This window comes from Lotus japonicus, chromosome 1, assembly GCF_012489685.1.
Source record: "Lotus japonicus ecotype B-129 chromosome 1, LjGifu_v1.2".
Lineage (NCBI taxonomy): Eukaryota > Viridiplantae > Streptophyta > Magnoliopsida > Fabales > Fabaceae > Lotus > Lotus japonicus.
The window spans coordinates 42,590,192-42,612,388 of record NC_080041.1 but is presented as its reverse complement, the minus strand read 5'-3'; the positions used below and the strand labels follow the sequence as shown (position 1 = coordinate 42,612,388).

At 36.4% G+C, this 22,197-nt stretch overlaps 1 protein-coding gene and 1 long non-coding RNA gene across 8 annotated transcripts; both read right to left on the bottom strand.

Moving 5' to 3' along the window:
• Nucleotides 1–5,221: 5,221 nt before the first annotated feature.
• LOC130716156 (uncharacterized) lies at nt 5,222–10,519 on the bottom strand. 7 transcript variants are annotated; one of them, XR_009012431.1, is made up of 6 exons: nt 9,907–10,517; nt 9,521–9,776; nt 9,328–9,408; nt 8,628–8,686; nt 7,942–8,003; nt 5,231–7,809 (listed from the first exon to the last, which is right to left on the bottom strand). It is a non-coding gene; the product is annotated as an uncharacterized LOC130716156 (long non-coding RNA). The 7 variants fall into 7 exon arrangements; XR_009012353.1 differs by having other exon boundaries at nt 5,222–6,676; nt 6,967–7,809; nt 7,942–9,408; nt 9,907–10,519; XR_009012205.1 differs by having other exon boundaries at nt 5,222–7,809; nt 7,942–9,408; nt 9,907–10,004; nt 10,220–10,519.
• A 300-nt stretch (nt 10,520–10,819) lies between these two features.
• Nucleotides 10,820–21,804, bottom strand: LOC130715300 (protein arginine N-methyltransferase PRMT10). Its single transcript, XM_057565710.1, has 8 exons — nt 21,515–21,804; nt 21,144–21,336; nt 20,946–21,051; nt 19,899–20,088; nt 18,646–18,831; nt 18,481–18,564; nt 17,918–18,135; nt 10,820–11,286 (listed from the first exon to the last, which is right to left on the bottom strand). The coding sequence occupies exons 1-7, from the start codon at nt 21,704–21,706 to the stop codon at nt 17,959–17,961; spliced, it is 1,128 nt and encodes a 375-aa protein (XP_057421693.1). The 5' UTR covers nt 21,707–21,804; the 3' UTR covers nt 10,820–11,286; nt 17,918–17,958.
• Nucleotides 21,805–22,197: the final 393 nt, after the last annotated feature.

The window sequence follows — 22,197 nt, the reverse complement described above, 5'->3', positions numbered from 1 at the left end:
ATTCTCTTTTTATGGTCTTCTTGTAATTGTATGTAACGCCCCAACTTTTGGGAGTCACAGTAGTAACCTTTATCGAAATAAATATGCAATAATGTTCATAAAAACAATTTTTTTTTCTTTCTCAAAGCCAAAGATATTTTCAACATGGAATGCATAAGACCATACATAAATACTAAACCCACCATAGATGTATAAACATGAGCCTGAAGGCAGAAGCAACCAAGTCGTTAGACATATATTACGATGTTCAAAAGGAAATATTCAGCCCAAAATGGCCACCTCCTCGACCTCTACATCCGACTATTCCCTTTGATTCCCGCAGAGGAGAACCACACAAAAAGTAACATGTCGGCGACCTACCAGGCCCCAAAATATACTGGCACGTGCTGGTCAAAACATAGCCTTACATCAACAAGTAGGCACTACCCTACTATATACATGCTGCCCCACCAGTACATCAACATCTCCTCATCGCTCAAATATGATCACCTCTGCATATAGGTCGAAGATCTCCCTCCTGTCAACTCGCTCCTCCATCCTCACATCACACCTCTCCACATCCGTGACTGCTGCCTCCATGATTCGCTCCTCAATGCGCATCAGATGCTCGATGTGATATCGGAGGGGTGAAGAGGAGCATAGTACGGTGAAGGTGGTGGTGATAAGGGTTCTCTCTTGAACACAACTCGTCTTGGAAGTAGATCACAGTAACACAAAAAAAGGGGGTTTAAATTGTGATATCCAAAAACATGGATTGCCAAACGATTGAATGATTTATCATCTTTGTTGAAATCGTTTGGTGTAGCGGAAATGTGTAAGTTGGGAAGGAGACGATGCCCACCAACATTTTCATCCCGGTTCACCCCTCGAACGATAGGGCTACATCCAATCCTTGGCATCACCAAGATTTCACTATCAAGTATCAAGGAATTCTCCTTACAAGTATTATTTGACCCTCCCTCTTAAGGCAAAACAAGTATTCTTTGTCCCTGCCTCTTCAAGCAGAACAAGTATTCTTTGGCCACTGCCTCTCCAGCCATTGTTGAGTATTCTTTGGACCTTGCCTCTCCAGGAAAAATGAGTATTCGTTGGACCCTGACTCTCCAGGAAACACAAGTATTAGTAGGACTCCTCCTTTACAACAAGTTTAAAGAACTTCTCCTCAGACGTTCTTTCTCAAAATCATTTAATCCACAATAATCTCTTCTAGAAAGAGCGATGGTAGAAACATTTAAGCTTATGAATTATAAAGTATTTTGGATGAGGTTTTACTCTAAGTGTATACTTTATGTTCTATTACATGAGAGAGTTATAGGGAATTTGACTCTTAAAATAATCTACTCTTCATGTTGAATCAGATGATTTGTATGATCGTTTCTAAGAGATGAGCTCTAAGGCTTCTTTTTTGCTTAATTTGCTTGTGCATAAAATCTCAATCATGGTGAGCATAAGCGCTTCTTCTTCAAGTCTTTACTTCTTCCCTTTATACTTTTGAATCTTCTGTATGGTAGATTATAGCCGTTGGAGCTCTTTCATCACAAAGATTCTAGCCGTTGGATCAAACGGTACATTGCGTTAGAGCGTAGTGCTGTTTGATTGAGACCTTTTGCCGAAAAGATATATTTTGTCATCTAGCAGGTAGCATAGGTCTGAACTTCTATTCGTTGGTGTGCAAATATGACAATTTGATAGTGACACAACAATTCATTTATCTTTATTATAGCATTGTGTCAGATCATGTGATTTCCTCTTTGAAACTTCTGCACAAAGTTTTCTTGGCTTCTTCTTCAATGAGAAGTGTATTGGTCTTGACTTTGAAGCATTCTTTGAATGTAAGCTTGATTTCTTCTTCAGATTAACCTTCTGCTTTTGTCGTCTTCCTTTAGCTTCGGATGATCTTTCTTCATTGTTCTTCAATTTTTCAGACGACGATTCTTTGCTTCATTCATTCTGCTTTCTTTCTGATGATTTTAATGTGAAGCTCATTCTTTCCTTCTGATACTGCAGTCTTTAATTCATGATAGACGTTGATTGCTTCAGAAGTTCTGTTTTCATCGTTCTTCTACTTATCAGACGATGTTCCTTGCTTTAGTCATTCTTCTTTCAGAAGATTGATCACTTTAGTAAATGCTTCATCCCTTTCTTCAATTGGTCGTTCAAATTGTGAGTGATAGCCTTTGACCAATTCTTCTTCTTCTTCTTCAGAAATGGATTGTCTTGAGTTGCCTTAATCAGATTGATGCTTGTAGGCGTAGAGAATAAGCTTTGCTTCATTTCTTCATTCCTTGCATGAGAGAGAATGAAAAAAACTCTGATGTTGACATCTTTGTACTTGTTTCCTTGGTCAACGTGCTTTATAAGATATCACGTGATTTCATAGCACTTAACTTTCTTCTTAAGAATGTCAGGTCACTTATCTAAAATCATATATACGTCGTTTGAGGAGCTTATAAGAGAGTTAAAGCATTCGTATAAATCTCATTAAAGCATTCCTCTGAAGCTTACTAGAAGATTTGTCCAAGCTTTATCGGCTAGGCTTTTCTAATACACGTTACGAGACAATAAAACTAATTTTCTTGAATAACGAAAGTTGATGTTGTATGAATGTCAGAATGTAGCAGAGCCAGCAAAATTATAGGTCTGCTAAACGATGCGAATAACTGCTAATACCAAATGGACTACATGGGAGTTATGCATTTAATGTTAAGAGCCAACATCCCCCCTATTATTGAAGATTTGTGTGTAACAGATATTTGTTTTATACGGACTATAGATATGGTATCCGGAAAAGAAGAAAGCTTGAACATTGTATAACAATCGAACATACTGAATATTGCCTTCAAAGCTTTCATTAAATTCATAATTTTCATTTAATATTCAAGTTTTCCTTCATTTTATTGTTATGTAGATCTTGTACTGATAAAGTAGTAAAATATTGAGCTGAACTTTTAATACAATCCTCATTTATTGAGTTGAAAAATCAAAGACTTGTTTAAATTTGAAGAAGTCAATTCTTCTGAAAAATTGGGTGTTTTTGTATGAAGGGAGAAGTCACTACTTGTTGTAGACCGGAGAATATTTGATGTAACATTGTCAAAACTTGTTGATAATAACCATGAGACTAAATCTTTCGCCCCAGCACTTTGGAATTTAAATTAGCTTATGAAAATATATTTTAAAAACTAACAAAGTCTGATTATACCTGACTAAAACAACTATCATATTACACCTTATGTATGACAGTTTTATAAAAACCATTTGTGCCGTCTGTTGTTCATTAGTACGGACCATTGTTCCTTCCCTGTTCAAAGAAAATAGTGTATAGGGACTTTGAATCAGTAACACCCCAAAACCCAGCTTCAATCCTACATTAAGAAAATTTTGATGTTGATATAGTTCTTAACCCTACTTCACGTGTTCAATCCGAGGAAACATCCCTAGTATTTACTACTAGTACTTTTTACCCGTGCGATGCACGGGGAATATATATTTTTTTTGTGTGATTTTTTTAAAATTTGTGTTATTTTTTAAGAATATATAAGAAATCATAAATTTGTACGTTTTTCTTGTACGTAATGTTTTATTATTACTTGAAGGTTGTTTGCTGAAAGTCAAGGACAACCATCTGTGATATTTATAAAAGAAATTTTACGGATTAAAAGAACAATTTTGTTTATATTTACTGAATGTATTTTGTTTGTGGTTGTTTTCTATATCTATTGAGTAATTTATCACATGAAGTTGAAGTAACATGTGTGTGTTAAAAAAAAAGTGAATTAATTTTTATTTTATTTTTGCATTTGGAATAATACATTGAGAATAAGACCGAGAATTTACCGTTCCATATTTCGTGTAAAAAGATCTCCTTCACATGACATTGGGAAAGACTTCTTTGTGAAGTACATTTGAAGTACTATGAGAATCTATGTCATCACTATCGCAAATGAAGACTTTTAATTCTTTACGATGCGTGACTTTAGAGAATGCTACATATTGTTGGTCATGTGAAAACACAGGTTTTGACAAATAGAACCCTACCTTTTTTTAATGGTTGTCGACTTTTGTTTACTGTTATGGCAGCAAACGCATGAATTTGAAGTTGGAGTTTCTAAACAACTCATTTCCATTGGATTTCACTATATCTTATTAACCACCGTTTTAAACAAATTTATTTTTCACCTTGAAGTTATATTTTCAGGAAAAATATATATAAAACGGGTGGTTTTAAAATATTTCATAAATTTAAAAATATATATAAAACAGTCTCTTTTGTGCTAATGTTAAACAATCAATATTATTGTAACAGGTGATTTTACATTGAAACAACCTCTTTTTTCATTTTAAACAATTAATTAAATGTATTTATTGTTTATGCAAGAATAGTAAGGTGAGGCTAGATTGAAATCTAGATTGGAACTTAAGAGAGATCAATCCACTCAAAATGCACCTTATATTTTCATTTTCTTGGATCGTGATCAGTTAAGGTATGTCAATCATATTAATTCCATAAAAATAAATTTGATTGAACTTATGGGGTATGTGTTTTTAAAATTAAAATAGGAAACCAAGAAACTACTAATTGAAGAATTTGAATAGTTAATGACACTCGTAAAAAATTTAGAATCTTAATTATTTTCTAGTATTTTTACCCGTGCGATGCACGAGGGTTATTCATTTTTTTTTTATCGTGTATATTTTCTTACTAAATTTGTGTTGAATTAAAAGAACAATATTAATTTTAGATATAAGCAAACATAATTTTTTTTTAAGTGATGAATGTATTTGCTTTTATTTTGCAGAAGCGGTATAATTTTTTTTGTGGTTTTTGTACTTACTTTTTTTTTAACTGGTTTTTGTACTTAGTTATTTTTTGTATGAATTTTGATTAAAAATGTACTGACCACTTCGTCGCCACAATAAAAAAAAACCCACTTCGTCGCATAATAAGTTTTCTTATATTTAAAATACTATACTTAAATACTCTCAGATTTCTTTCCAAACAAATTATGCCCTTAAAAGCTCATATATGATAATAGTAAAGTAACAAAAAGTCTTATATGTATGCAGTATCCCAATGCAAATCTTCTAAAGAATTTTTTTCTTCATTCACAAAAGATGGTACTCCATTTATTCAAGTGTAATTCATAACCAATGCAAACACCTCAATTAAAAATATTAATACACATAAAGCTAATTAGTGGTTACATAACAAATGATGATGCTTAAACACACTTAATGCTCCTTAAATACTAACTAATGACCATTCAATTTTGTAACCGTGAAACCTTCAGGTTTTTTAAGTAAAATTGGAAATTGGGGTTGATCTACATGATAGGAAAAGATAAATACTCACTTCTAATTAAAGATTCTTAAATTTGTCATAAAGCTAATTTGTTATAAATTTTTTAAGCACGGGAAATTGGGGTTTCTTAATGCTCCTTAATGAATACTAACTGATGACTAACTACATTTTTAACCTAAGAGAAAAAAGATGCTTAGTTCCTTAGACTTCCTACACCCCACAACAGAAAATATTAATGTTTTTTAAAGCAAAGGTAATATTTTTTAATAGATAAATATCTTGAGGACAACCCGTCAAGAAAGTTCATAATACATCTACTAAAATCAAAAGTGAAAACCATCCAAAACAATGATAGCCCAGAAAAAATAATCAATAACTCACTTCACCTAAAATGAATCCACCACAGAAAACTCTTGAAGTACCACAGCTAGTTAAACCTTCCATATAACATGTACAAACTTCTCCCATTTTGCAATCAGCTTCAAATACGTAGGGGTTCTTCTTGTGAGCAATTTGAAATATAGGCCATAAAGACTCACATTTTCTTTTCCTATCATGTAGATCAACCCCAGTTTCCCTTGCTTGAAGTTCACGTAGCATGAACTCAATAAGATCCCATTCTTGTGGAACTTTACATGGTTTGTCTTCACTTCAATCATCTTTGCCCCAGTAAATGTCTTGAAATTAACACCAAGATGAAGAGTTATATGAATAGTCTCAGAACTATCATGTCCAATGGGGCCAAAAAATGGTAAAAACCAAAGCATGGATTGGACTACTCACTTCTACTCATAAAAAAATGGAAACTTAACTCAGAAGACAGCTAACATAGTCATTTGGCTGAATATTCTACGTCAAGGTTTAAAGAAAAAGACGCAAAGCATTTTCTCCTAAACCATGTGTAGCAGCATAGCTTGAAATGTTGGACGTATGCAGAGTTGTATCCCATTAATCTTGTAAGTTAGAATAGACATTCATCAATATTGAACACATAAACTGGTCAGGTAATAACTCCGCAGTCCTCACCTGATCGAGCTGCGCTAGAGCCAGCTATTAGTGCCCGGCTCTATGACAGGCCCACATCAAAGAGTTCAAAGATATAATGTCAATCTTCTTCATGGTCAAAATCACACCAAAAGAATAATCAATAAAATCAATTTGGCAAATAAACTGGATAATAGCATGAGACAGAATAGTAATCTAGGAAAAGTAAGGAGGGAAGAATCTAATGATGAATTGAAGATACAACCCTTGCCTACTACTCAAAGCACAAACAAAGCATCCCTTTAAAACTGTTTCAGGTTCATACTTGTTTGTTCCATGTTCACGTTCAAGTAAAAGCAATAAAAAAGGCACTTGTGGAACACCTGCACCCTATTCATATTCAAGTAAATGAATTACTTGGCTATAATAAGGCATAGAAGAAAATAAGATATATCCATTGCATTTCTAGGGCGTAATTGTTATTCTTCATGAATTAAAACGTTTAGAGCACTAATTTTTATTTATCAAGTGCAACATATAAATCATTTCATTCTAATATTTTCTATTCATCTCAGTTTTATTGACAACACTATCAGATGAGTATAAAATGGGAAAAAGAAAATAACCTGAAGAAAAAAAAGCTATATCTCTTATTAAGCTCTATGGTTAATGTGACACACCTCTTGAGCACTTTCCATGCCTAATCTACGTAGATCAACATATGTGCACAGTGGAACCTCCTAGGGTTGCTGATCAGAACAAAAAGTTGGTGGAATAAATCAAGCTAATGGTCCTCTTGTTAAATAAAGCTAAATTAAATTTAACCTTGAAAACGTTGAAGGAAAAATCACATGTCGGCATAAAGTCAAGGAAAAATCAAGTGGAATAAGGTGGTTAAGCAGTTGTTAGCTGTAATCATGTAAAAGATGCTCCAGGAGTATTTACTACTGCAGAAAATAAACATATTCCAAAGATGGTTCCACCTTCACCCCCTGCACCCTCTCAACATATTCAAGAAGATAGGGTAAATTACCCATGGTAAATTATATGAAATTGCCTCTTCATCTCGATCTATCTGCCTCTCCTTCTCTCTAATTTTATCTTTCCCCTTGTCTTCCTCCCCACCTCTATAGATTTCTCTCTGCTTTTCTCAATCTTTATGCTTCTCTAGCTCCCTTTCCTTTTCCTTATCCCTATCCCTTTCATTCAAATAAACCGACAAAGATGACCATATCAATGTAGTTTATAGGGCTGATTTAGGAAAGTTTGAACAGAAATGAGTCAAATAAAAATTGAAATTGTTACAAATATATAAAAGCTTGAACTCAATAAAAAAGAAGACAGATTTAAGCTTAGAAAAAAAATCAAATACCATTTCTTCATTGCTATGCTTTGGAAACTGAAGTTTTCTTTTAATAAACGTTTGGAAATTTAAGCAATCCCCCCGAAGTGGTATCATTTGACGGATCACAATCTTCAGTTCCTTTTTTGCAGAGCTGAACATCAAGACATGACTTTTTCACCTGAACTCAAGAAATAAGACACTTATAAACAAAGTGACAAAAATCAAAATATGACAATTATGGTTTAAAGTTGGATGAAGTTGACATTTATTAACTTTTGATGGCATAGAGGGATTATAAAGTATTGAGTACCCTCTGATATCTATTTCAAGGCCAAAATCTTCTTCTGGCAGTTTTTCCAACATGACATGCACCTGCAATACAATGCATTTCCATAGCGGAATAAGTGACTAATTAAAAAGATGGGGAAGAGAACACATTAAATATCAAACAGTAACTATTGACCTAAATAAAAATTAGAAATGAAGGAAGGTAGATAAACATGCTTATTTGCAGAACTATAGCAAATCAATTGAGTTCCTAAGGCTGTATGTTTTGAAAATCCTCTTCAAGGGATATCCTTACTGGATCTATTAGCAGCCCCAATTCTTGAGAAATACTATTAGGATTATCCATAGCTCTACCGTAAAATAGATGCCAGAAAGAAACAGGTTCATGAGAACCAACAGTTCAGGAAAATGAGAACAAATTAGGGAAAAAAGAGAACAAATTATTCTAGCTGTAATACTGATTAAGTAGAAAACTTTAAATATGAAACAAATATATATATGGAAGAGGCGAATGGAACGACGACGCCTTCAGAAGAGGTGTTCTTGCGGCCAGAACTAACCCAAGTGCAGTCGTTGTGATCATACTAAAATATTGGAAAAGAAAGAAGTGAACAGAAAAAACAGATTGGAGGAACATTCATGAACATGCCAACACATGGAAAAGAAAAAGCTAGAACAGAAAATAGCTAATATTAAGAAGAGAGTTACGGAAAGAGAGTTGAAGGAAGAGGTACTGAACATTTCAAGCCATAGAGGCTGCTAAATCACTGCAACATTCACCAAAAAAAATCATGAGAATAATAACCACACCATTGAACGCACAAAAAGTAGTAAGTTACAAATAATAGCTAAATGAGAAAGTTGTAAAGCAAATCAGATTTAGAAAGTTTCAAACAACTCAATCAGAAAGTTGAAAAGCAAATTAGATTTGCTAGTTTAACACCACGTGTTCGGGGTGCATAGTGTCATCTCAAACCCGTTGAAATTTTCTTATCAATGGTTAGAGGGTTGAAAGGGCAGAGCCCAGAATTCCACTCGCATAAAAGGTACATTCAAGCTCAAGAGTGACACTACTAAACCAACAGTTTTCCCTCCATGCTATCAAATATGGCTAAAAGAATCGCCGGTAGAGTACATATGTATTAAAATACTCATTCACTAAGTATTTGTATCATCATTTCATCAAATGGTCGTTCAACTAAATTTTAGAGATAGTATTTGTATGATATAACCAATGTGAATTTGACATGTGATAATATAAAGACAATAGTTCACCGCTTGGAAAGTTTAATCTAAAAAATAATCAATGATGAATTGCAAACTAAACTTGAGTTTCAATGAAGCAAGTATCAAATCCTACATAAGCTATTGAAAATGAAAAGGTATTAAAACACTCATTCTGAGGAACCTTCAATACATTCGGTGGCTAGCCATAACTCCACAGCTAGCTTGCTTAGTCATTTTCACAGCTTCGTAACTTTTAGTTACACTGCCAATTTGATTCATCTAGTTAGTATAGATATTTCAGATTCAAAAGAGAGTTCTTTAAGAAGGAAGTCTTGACCTTCAGGCAAATAAAAAAAAGGCAAAAGATAATTTACCTCAAACAAAAAGGGCATTGCAAGCTTTTTTCTTATTTGCTTTTTCCACAAGCTATAGATGAGGGATGTGCGGCCACAATGATCTTGGCAATGAACTGGAGTTCCGCTGGGATTCGAGGCCTGGGGGCATGAAAGAGGAACGATACATTCACATCCCGGAGAGTTCTAAAGGACCTGAGACATTAAATTCTTTGTGGAATTTAAGGAAGCAGATGCTGATCGAACCTTCCCTGGTTTCAAAATCTTATCCAAGCCGCTGATAAAGACCAAAACCACAATATTTTCATTACATATCAACCTTCTGAATTTCAAATCGGGAAAAGCGGAAAGACGGTGATTGAGAGGAACGAATGAAATACGGAGAAAAGGGGGAAAAGCAAACAAACCTCCGCCGAAATGAGAAGCCTTGGGCCCTAAAGCTAAAGAAAATTGGGTTGCATAGAGTTGCAGATTTTGTGCGGCCAAACCCTAGTGGAAACGAAAGCTGCGCCACAACGCAAGAGTTGCAGAGGAGATAAGCGATAACTGAAAGCAATTGACGAATCCAGAAGTTTTGTGAAAATTTATAGAGATAGACACGTTTCAGAAGGGGAGTCGAGAGCTATTGATACGTTTCAGAAAGCGAAAAGAGAAACGAAGAGTGAGCGAGATACGTTTAGAAGATAAAAAGGCAACAACAAATGAAGATCTAATGCATACCCAGAAGAAAGGTGTGGTGTGATCAATGCCCATAACTGTAGAGAGGGCGAAAAGGGAGAAGGTGAAAGGAGATGTTTCAGAATTCAGATGTAATGGAAGAGTGGAAGTCAGGATGTCAACGGCCATGATCAAACTAAGGGACGGCCATGATTAATTCTCTATTCAATCAATAACACAATTACAGAAATAACCATTCAGAAAAATCCAATCATGTGGAATGTCAAATTGAATGACTGTTTTATCCTCCAGGCTGCAAAAACTTTGCTTTTATATATATTATAGATAGATAGATGTTGAACAGGCAAGCTACATTTTTGGTTGAAAGAGCTAATGGAGTAATTCCCCCCCCCCCCCCCCCCCCCCGAAAGAAACGAGCAAGTAGAGCGTAAAAACTGTGTAAGGATCCAAAGCGCAAGCTGATGAAGGTTGAAGAAAAAATGAAGCTGCATATGAAGAGGATTGTGTTCATGACATTCATATGCCACACTAGCAGAAGATTCATTACAGCATTATAATATAGTAATCAAGGGAAGATAAGGTTCAACACTGAACATGTGAACCAAATTGCATTTTTTTCAAGATTGACCTGATCGAAGACGATGAGATAACTTTTCTTTTGATTAATTTGTCAGAAAATAACATCCATGCTAAGGAGATCCAAAGCCAAATATGACCAATTAAGGAAAAATATCCGATAGATTGCAACATTTCTACTCTCTTCCTATTGAAGTTGGCAAAAGAAAATTCTGTTGCAATATGGAACGCCAAAATAAAAACCATCAGGTATCCTACAATTTACCAACCGATAAATACAAGCCTGAGTAAAGCACATTATAAAGCAAATAGAGCACAAGCTTTTCTTTAGGTGAAAGTAACATATACGCTGATTATCAAACCATCACGGAATGATGCTGTTTGCGAGTCGCTAGTCACAACCAAATGGTTGATAGAACAAGTGTTACAAACAACGCCAACTGCTTCTCTTTAACTTCATAAGTGACTCATACAACCTCAAGGTGATGACATCCATACAGTAGCAAAGATGACAAAACATGTTTTGCACATTCCTGCAGAAAAAAAAATCAAAGACCAAATAAGTTTAGCTACTTAATGAATGAACAATTGAAAACCCTGACAGTAAAGTAATATTTATAAATTGGATAGAAGAGGTTAAATTCTAGAGTTTAATTTCTATGCACCGACGGTGTAAAGTTTTTTTACACCGTCAACCAATCAGATTTCAAGGATGTGAGAAAATCTCTATTTTTATTCAATTTCATTAATTGACGTGGCACATTCTTGAAATCTGATTGGTTGACGGTGTAAATTTTTTTACACCGTCGGTGCATCATCCTTTTTCTCTAAATTCTATAGACTAACAAAATATAAAATATACATGCGCATTGTGATGGTGTAGTCAATAGTCATTTTGGTTCATAAAAGATTTGAAATCAGTCACTTTAGTGCCCTAAAAGATGAAAAACATCATTTTCCTCCCTATTAGGATTTAGTCCTTTAACATAGACTAAATTGATGTTAACAAATAATCTCTCAATGACTAAATTAATGATACTTTAATCTTTCAAGAACAAAAATTGTGATTTCATCTTTCGCGACTAAAGTGATAGACCCAAATCTTCTAGAGATATGACTATTACCCATACAACCAAAACAATAAAGTAATGAAATAATGTGTGAAATAATAATTTTTGTTAGGTAGTGGACTAGGTGAGCCCTTATGCTAACAAAGGGTCTCACCCAGGAAGCGAAATAAGACCGAATCAACGACAGGCGCTCCCTCAAGGGGCAGGTGAAGGACGTCAACCCGTGGCGAAGGTAGACACTCGGTGATTTTAGGGAATGCTTGTTTGTGGGCGAGTTTTAGACTTCGTATGGACTCTTGGGCCAAAAGATTGTAAGGCCCAAGAGTCCACTAGGGATAGGTTTAGGATTTTTGACCTCCCACTATAACAGAGAAGGTCCAATCTTGTATAAGGGACTTCTGAACACTTCACTCACTCGACAAATAGGTTATTACGAGGCCTTACCTTCGTTACAGCTTCGGGTATAAACTGTCCTCATTGTTCTCTATACAAGAACAGGTAGTAAACATTAGGCTTAATAGCACTTTTGCTCCCTTAAGTATCACCATTGTGCGATTTGCCTCCCTTAAGTTCAAAATGAGCGACTTGCCTCCCTTATGTATCAATTTGTGCCAAATTGGTCATTCTGTTAAGAAGACATCCAATTTAAACGAAATTTGCTGACGTGGCACTGCTATTTACACCACCCTAACATTTATTTGCACCACTTTACTAATTACACACCACCTTAAATGAAGCATAAGTAAATTAATAAAATAAAACAAATGGAATTCTCTCTCGCTGAAGCTTCGCTTGGGTTCGTTAACCCTAAGCTCTCTCGCGGCGGCGAAGGCCTTTTTTGGCCGGCGAAAGCTCTGTGGTTGCCCAAGCCGACATTCTCCTGCTCTTTCGTTCCTTATCTGTTTCAATTCATCTTGTTGGGTCCCTTGTTATCGCAGTTGTGTGTGATGGCATATCATCCACGATAGTGTTTCCTTACTGTTTTGAATCTGCCATGAAAACTAAGTGAACAAGATAATGAGATTTGATTGAACACAAAACTTGGGCGTACCCATGTATATGGGGTTTCCGATTTTGGTGGTTTTGAGTTTCTGATTTGGAAGCTTTGAGATTCTGATGAAGTGGGTTCTGTTCAGTGTCTTCCCCGTTTCATTCATCATCTTCTTTTCTGCTTGTTATTTTCAGAAAATTGAATTGGGGATAGGTCATGGGAGGTAAAGATGGACGAGAGGGGGGGATTGAGGTTGGAGGAGGAGGGTGAGGGTTTGGAGTGGGGAAGAAAGGAATGGTGCTGGTGTTGCTGTGGTGGCGGTGGTGGTATGAAAAGTTAAAAGAAAAAGGAATATTTTTAAAGAAAAAAATGTGACATGGCATTTAAGTGGGGTATATGTTAGAGACACGTCGTTTAATGAAGGTCATGTAAGCTTCCTCCGTTAGCAATTGGACCACAGACTAACGGAAGGACCAATTTGGCACAAATTGATACATAAGGGAGGCAAATCGCTCGTTTTAAACTTAAGGCCATAGTTATCGATCGCGCGGAATAGCGGCGCTATCGCGCCGTCGCGTCGCGTCGCGGCGGTTCCCCGCTATTCAGATCTGATCGCGTCGCGGAACGGAGTCGCGGCCGTCGCGGCGCTATTCGCGGCCAAATCGCGGCCGTCGCGGGTGGGATCGCGGGTCAAATCGCGTTCCATCGCAGTGCTCCAGGTTAAGATGGGTCGGATCCAAGAAAAATCCCTAAATTGCCCTTGAAATTTTACAATTAGGTTAAACTTTGAGGGTACTTTTGGGATTTCCCTCTTTATAAGTGAAACGCGCGTTTCACTTTCTTCACTATTCATCTTCTTCTTTCTTCTGCGAATCTGGTCATTGTGGCACGCGACCTCCTTCAGCCACCGTCGATCAGCACCCATGGCCACCACCCGACCTCCGACAAGCACCGCCCACTTCCGGCGACCACTGTGCGGTGACTTTCAACCAATCTCCGGCGACCACTGCCCCTGTTTCCCTTGGGCCTCTGTTATGCTCTGTTTTTTGTTATCTTTATATTCCTCTATTTTTCTTTCCTTTCTTTTCCTCTTTATTTTTCCATTCTCAATCAATTCATTTTGTTACCTTTGGTGCTGGAAGATCCTCCTATCTTCTCTATCATTTCATCAGGTTATGAATTTTAAGTTATATTTATCATTTTTTAGTTTTTATATGTATATATGTATATACTATTAATTATATAAAATTATATATGAAAAATCAGAATAGCGGCCATCCCGCTATGCGCTATCCCGCTATCCCACTTTTGGGGTCGGCCGCTACGCGCCGCTATCCGGGATTGACTACTATGCTTAAGGCACACAAATCGCACAACGATGATACTTAAGGAGCAAAAGTGTTATTAAGCCTAAACATTAATGGTGGAATGAGGTGGGGAGGAGGAGCTAAGGGGAGGCTGGTATGGCGGAGAGATAGTGGTTTCATGGAGGTTTCTGAGTTTGAGGTGGTGATGAGGGTTTTCGGGTTTGGATTTGTTGATATTTGTGGGGTTTGGATTGTTGATGTTTATAGGGATATGTTCATGTTTATGGGTTTGCCCATTTCCTATTTTAGCATTGTAGTGGTATTCCCCATAGACTTGGGCTTGTCCCCCTAAGCCCCAAATTGAGTTTGGTAGGCAGAACTTCCATGAGGCAGAAAAGTGAGAAAAACTAAATTTGATGAAATAAATTTTTGAAAAACAGATGTGAAAAGTCCATGTAGACAACCTATTTGGACGGGTGACAGGGTAAAAAATTCACCACATTTAATGATGTCATAAGGACATTTTTTGAAACAATTTTTTTCAGGGACTAAATGCTACTTCCTCGGTTCTAGAAAGATTGTTGTTTAAGACATTTTTTCAATATTCCAAAACGTTTGTTGTTTTAGAAAACCAATGCTTTTTTTACTAATTGTTTCCACCTATTCCCTTATTTAATAAATTTTCTCCCACTTATCATCTTTCATATTAACCAATCACAACTTTTCTCTATCAACTACATTCTTTTATATTCAAGTAGTATTTAGTAGCTACACATGGTACTAGTAATATTGAATAAGGGTACTTTAATAACATTATACTATCAATAATTGTCACCTTACCCTTTGTGCCACAACCTTAAAACAACAATCTTTGTGGAACGGAGGAAGTATGAATTATTTTTTTCAAGGACCATTTTAGATTAGGGTGTATAAGTCGGGGACTAAAAACATTTAACCCATTTGTTATGTATTTGATTGATCATTAGTTAGGAAAATTTAATATAGGAACTCTAAGTAAACTAGATAATCTAAATACTAACCAATTTCTCCTTGTCTTTTGAATTGTTAAATTAATGAGATATCGAGAATAAATGGAGTAAAAGATTTCAGTTTACAGCTGAGAATATTAAACTCTGTTCTTTTGGAATGTTAATGTGTTCTCCCCCTCCAATATTGTGTACACTTTTTTTATGTATATGCTTTAATGGACAGTGAAAAATGTACACCAAGCGGACAGTGAAAAATGTACACTATCCGAGTTCCAGTAGCACTGGACAGTGAAAAATGGGCCAACTAGATAGACGGTGAGTTTAAGGGAATTATCAAAGATAGGCCTAAGCTGACACAAAATCCATGTACGAAGTGAGATCATGAGGTTTGTGTTTCACCGCCCAAGCCGGTGAGGACCAGCCTGTGGGAGAGATCAAAGAAGAAACACGAAGAGAGACACATTGTAAGTAATGATAAGGGTTTGATCAAGTCTAAATCAAGGGAGTTCAAAATTTACATCAACCTAAGAAGATGAAGCAATGCATATCTCCAGTGGGCAAGCTCACCAATTTCCTCAACTCTTTGTTAACAACAAGGAATAATTACACAATGAAAATCAAGCCTACTACCAAGTCCTGTTTTGAAGCCGTTAACACCAATAGAAAAGCAAAGTCAAGGAAAGCCTCTACTTGCTCCTTTGCATCCTCATTTTCACGGACTTGTTTGAGCTAAGATCTCACTTTCCTCCAGAGAGAAGTTGCACAATGGGGTTAAAAGGACGGCGCGTTTCTACCTTGTGAGCATGATCATGGATGAAGAATGTCAACCTTGGGGGACACAAGTTTTTGTATGAAGGAAAAGGCGCGAGCCTAATGATGGTGTACGAGCCAGCCGCATTGAACATCCGTCTTTGAAGAAGGTGGAAGAGGTCATAGACAAGAAGAGTGGGGGAGAGGACGAGCTTCAGCTAGAGTTCCTAAACCCTAAACCCTAAACCCTAAAAGGTTACCATCATATCCAAAGGAAGCGATTTAATTTTGAGCGATTTTACTATGAGGAACAAACTTTGTGGATGTGGGTGAGGATGAAGATGATAATGATGACAAGGACGATGTAGCGAGCTATTCAAGTTAGGATCTTTTCAAGTTTGATCTGATGGGAAATAATAGGTATCGTGAGGAGCTTTCTGAGCTTGAGTGAGACTACTCATGTTGGTACTAATCATGCCATTGTCATTTGCCTCTTAATGTAATTCTGTTCAGCAGAACCATAGTATATAATCACTGTTTTTTAAGTTAATTTTAATTATGTTGAATAATGAGTGCAAGAGCAAGACTCCTTTATTACTCGATTCTCTTTGTTTGAGGTAGCTTCTCAGGAAATTAACCTCCTTTATGAGTTTCGCAGTGGCGTGGGCAGGATTTCCGCGGCGTGGATGTGCTGGTCTGGGGGTGTTTGTGGCTAGAGATCAGAGATTGTCGGAGTAGGCTACAGTTCATGCTGGAAACAAGGAAGTAGGGAAGAGGCGGCTGGCTATCCCCAAGCTTCTCAACCTCGGTGCTTTTCCCATAAATCTCTTCTGCGGTTTACAGGGGTTTTGATGCGGTAGAGCTGGAGCCCTTTGGGTATTCTCTGTGATTGTTCCTTGTTGTTTTTTTCCTGGTAGCTCTTCTAGTGTTGTCCCCATCTCTTATGAAGTAGGGGTTTCTCATAATCTTGGGTTTTCGTTACCCCGGGATCCAGTGAATATCCAGAGGACCAGGGGGAAGACCTATGAAAGCTGAGGTTGGAGGTAAAAAGAAGCAAGCAAGGTGCTGCTGAGAGCTCCGGTGTTGCTGCGACAACGGAAGAAGGCTCTACTGATGCAAAGCAGATAGGGAGAGAGCTAATGGTGTTGTCGGTAGAGATGGCGGAGCCTTATAGTGTTTTAACTAGAGGGAGGAGTGTCGTCTTGATGGGGAAGCGCTAAGGCTTGAGGTATAATAGCTCTGATGATGTTGCACTCTTTCAAATTGCAAATGAGATCAAGGCGCGCAAATCTTCCAGCGCCGCTAAGGATTAGCTTTGGGTTGTAGGCTGGTTTTCCAGGTTCTTTGAGAGCTTTTGGGTAGTTCTTTGAGCGGGGGTATTTGGTTTTTGAGACTGTTGTTTTTGCGGGTTTTGGTTTTAGAGGCTGTTATATTTGATTTGTCGCTGTTTTCAGTTGGTTTTTGCTCTTTTTGGAGTGGTCAGCCTTGACCGTGTGAGTTTTCATACCCTGTTGAGGAGGTTGTATCTCTTGTCATTTTCGTCATTTTTACTATATATATTATGCTTTCAAAAAAAGACAACGACAGTTGAAATCTCTACTTTGATATTTTGAATGTTGTAAAATGTAGTCTAAGTTATAAATTTCTATGGATAGGACATCATCACAAGATATGACCAATTTTTTAATCAATTGATAAACATTAAAATATGTTAGTGCATGTCTTTCATTGGTTATTAAAACATAAAGGTAAAGTTGAAGTACTAATATAGTTGAGGTTCCTATTTATCCTCTCTAATCTTAATTATTTCCATCAAAATAATAAATGAAACTCTGGTAGGAAAGGAACCTGTTAAAGCACATTCAACCGGAGGGATAGGATCAAGTTAGGCATCAAGTGTATCTATTTAGTACTCATTTGGATGCATATCAAAGAGCAGATTTTGGAGTTTATTTAGTGCACTTTCTAGTAGATAAGCCCTATAATAAGCTCCAATAAGCCCGAATTCAAACAGGCTCTTAATATCATTCAAGAAGCATCATGGGCTAGAGTCTTACCTTGTACAATGCTTGAAGTCCCCAGAACAAAGAATCCATACTCATTCAATGTAGTACTGATTTTTGAAAGGTGCAAGAAGCTTGCCAGATTGCTGTTTAAGCTCACACTCAAGCTCAACCTCCATTAGACGATGGTTTTCCTTTGAACGAGTCATTAGGAAAGAAGCACTTAACTCATCACCTTCACTCACATTAGTAGGAGGATGTAAGAGAAAAACCTGTCCAATGATTAAAATATATGATTACAACCACGTTATCATACAGTTAAATGAAAATCACAGGCTTCAAGGCATTGAATCAAACAGTTAAATTGCCATATAGAAAGAATAAATGCCCAGTTATCTCAGGAAGTATGAAAGTCAAGCTTCTACCTGTCTCTCTTAATCTCTGTAGAATTTTCAGGTTGTATTTTAATGATAGAACAACTTTAATGAACTTAAAAGAAGGAACCATCAGCTCGTTCAATGAAGTTCCAATTGTTCTTAAAATGACAAACATATTGAAAAAAATTGATAACAAATTATTTCATGGATGTATCAACGAAAACTTGATGCAGCACATACCTGTTGGCCCCAGTGTGTACCGTAGTCTACACTAGGAGCAGTACTTAACTCGATCTCATGTTCAGCAGGATCCTCACTTCTTCCCTGGAAAGCAAAAACAGGAAACAGTAAGATTTAAGACATTTGGTAGCGCTACAATGCCACTAAAAGTGGAGAATAGCTTACCCGAAAGTATACATCAAACCATCCTCCAAATCCACACAACTTTGTGTTTTCCACGGTTATTGACATAGAAAACTTTGATCTGACTTTCTCTATGTCAGCCACTGTGGCAGTTAAACAGTCCATTTCCTTTACAACAGCAGCAGTTCCTATGACTTGATGTGGATGGAGGTTGTTCCACAATGATGTCTACAGAAATCAAAGCAAGCAGAAATTAGTTTCCTGTGCAAAAGAAGAATCAATGTAATTAAATAATATATCCTTTATGATCTTTGGGGATTGATTTGGCTCTACAGAAGCCAGTTTAAATAAGAAACATTCATTTATTCAATACACCATAAATAAAAAAGTAACAGTACAAACACATCATTTAATATATATATATATTTATATATGGTGCATCTGCTTCAGGTGAAAAAATGCAGTAACAATCAAAGTTTTCAAAAAAATTTATCATCAAAGATGACATTCTAAATGAATGTAAGACCCTTCCTACCTAATATATAAAGTAATATAAGAGATAATAATGTACATATAAAATAACATAGATAAGCAAAAACAACTTCAAATCACAAGCCCTTCAGCCATTAGATAAATTCTTGTTCAAAATGTGTAACGGATGTAAGTTCGTAAGAGCATACAAGCCTTCTAACAGCTATTATGTTTACAGATTATGTCCTTGTAAACATCCATTTTCAAGGAGGTGAGATATCCTTTACGGTTCAAATACAACATAATGTGAGATATATTACTTTTCAGTTGGAAAAACTTCGAAACAAGCAGGCTCCAAATAAACAAATTTATTAACTTACAACTCAATATTACACACAGCTGACCGCCAGTACTGACATGTTCAACGAAAGAAATATAGACAAAAGCAGGAATGAATGACAGGCCACAAAAATAGCAGCCTTACTGTATCAGAACCAACCCCAAACAAAGACAAGAATTTATTCTTACAGGATCCTGGAATGCACAACTCCACTGCTTATACACTCCAGTATGCATCCTACCACAATCTCAGTAAAACAACATGTAGAAGGCTAGAAACCTGTGTTTCAACTAACTAGCAAATGATGTTGAGTGACAACCGTGATCATATTACCAAATTTAACTTTTACACATACTTGACAAATTTTAAACATATGTAGAGACCATCTTCATTATTAGATCTGATAGATTTCCAACGATGACCAAAGCTTTGTTTCACTTAAACTATACCATTACACTTAAGGTGCTCTAAGCATACAACTTGCCTGTAGATAGTATTTCTTCTGCTCCTCTGCAAAAGGCTTTGTTAAAGTGTTCATATCAACACCATAGCAGGTTTTTGTTTCATCGACAAAGTTGTGCCAATCATCCATAGCTGAATAGTAATCACCCATTTTTTTATCTCCAATCCCACTCCTGATAGGTGCCATCCACATGCGAGCATGACTAGGATACCTGCAAAAATAAGGTCTCTCAAATCACCGATTGCAAATCTAACACCTAAAGCCACCAAAGAATAGATCATAGCAATAAACAAAGTGGATTTTCATAGAAATAATAATTCACAATCCTAACCATCTCATTTTCATCGCAAACAGATACCATCAGAGTCAATAACCAAATGACTAATATATGTAAGATTTCAATGTTTATAATGTACTGACAAGATCACCGTAAGCACATGTCATGCTAAGAGAATGAATCAATTTTAAGATAAGAAGTATTGAAACTGAGCAACTGCATTCCTTATTCTTTGGTCTCATAATATAGAATAGTTTTAAATATAGCTCATTGTATCGGGACCTAGCACTGTATCCTGTTGACTAAACCACAAAAAATTTTGGGACTTGCCCCATTGTGTTGAAAACTAAAGAATATACTACAAGAATAAAACATCAGATGTTAGCTCTTAGCTTTCAATACAATCAAAAGTTTGGCTAAACATCCTGTCTTGTTTTGGCTCTTAGCTTTAAATGCAAAAATAGATGTAGATTTAAGTTTAAAAATTGACTACCAACAACAACTTGCATATATAATAAACAACATAAGTCAAAAAAGTTGAGACTGACCTGAAAATAATTCAGTATTTCTCAGCAAAATCCCAGAGCAACAGGGCAATTGTTATATACTTACATGGAAACAAAAAACATTATCTAATGTCTATTTTTCAGTTTAGGTAACGAGTAGATGCATATTAAGAAACATCACTAAACATCAATTTGTGCAAGATTGCAAATGTACCAAAACACTCCCCATTTTTGTTATGCTTTCGAGCAGCAAAAAAAAATTAAAAAAGTGACCACAATACTTACATCACTCCTGTTGGTTTGAGCCAGCGGTCACGAGCACATATAACAGAATCAAACATAGACTCGCGCAGAAGAAAGTAACCCATCCACTCAGAGATGATCACGTCAACTGCAAGTTACACAAAAACTTTTAAGGCAAACCCCGGATATAATCAACAAAGCCAAATTTAGGTGAAAACTCAATGACTTCAACTATTGTACCTTTCTCTGGCAAGGAAATATCCTCCATTGAACCCTCAATGACTTCAACTACGTCCTCGAGATTATTCGCTTTCACTAGTGCACGTGCGTGTTCCGACATCTTTGTAGCTTCCACCGCATAAACCTTCCTGGCACCTGCTTGTGCTGACCATATAGCAAGAATGCCACTTCCAGTTCCCACATCCAGAACAGTCTTCTCCACCATTCAATTCAAAAGGTTAGGGTTTTGCTCAATCAAAGCAGCATGGTTCGGTTAATTAATTATATTCATATTCAAGGTGATTTTTGGTTTACCAGAATTGCAAAAATCGAAGTTTATGGCAAAATAAGCATGTGTGATTGTGAAGTAGAAATGAAGAGGAGGTGCTGACCTTGCCCTGGAAGTGAGATCTGTTCTCAAAAATAGCATTGAAGTAAGCGTCCATGCGAACCCGATCGGAGAGCATCTCCTTCTGGTGGTAGAGGAAAGAGTAGGTGCAGAAGTACTGTGCATAGTCAACGTCTTTGTCGACGGTGGCGGTGGCGCTTCGGCTGCCGGTGACGGCGTTTGCAGAGGTCCCCATGTTACTGTCACCTTCCCCGCGCTCCACCCTTTCCTGTATTTTGCTTTTCTAGGGCAGGCTTGGTTTGGCGGCAGGGTTAGCTTTTGCTTCTCTTCTCTACCGTTATATATCTTTCTTCAAAATTTTATAGGTCTTTAGATTTTTTTTCCGATGATTAAAATAGTGAATAGTATTTTTTGTTTGTTTGATGGAAATAGTGAATAGTATATTTAACTTGCAACAAAAGAACTTGGATAAATAAATAAAATAATAAATCAAACACAAATGTAAGTTAGTAAAATTATTAAATGTTGGTAAAAGTATCTTTATAAAGCACATTTCCAACCACATGGGTTTTTTTTGAAATTGTTGTTATTGAACACATCGGTGAGAATTCAGTTTCTACACAATGTTAGGCGATCAGCTATACCGTCGAGGAATAGTGTCATCCGTGCTGAAATGTGTAGAAATGGATAGGGTGAAGGAGATTATGGCAGAAGTGCATGAAGGCA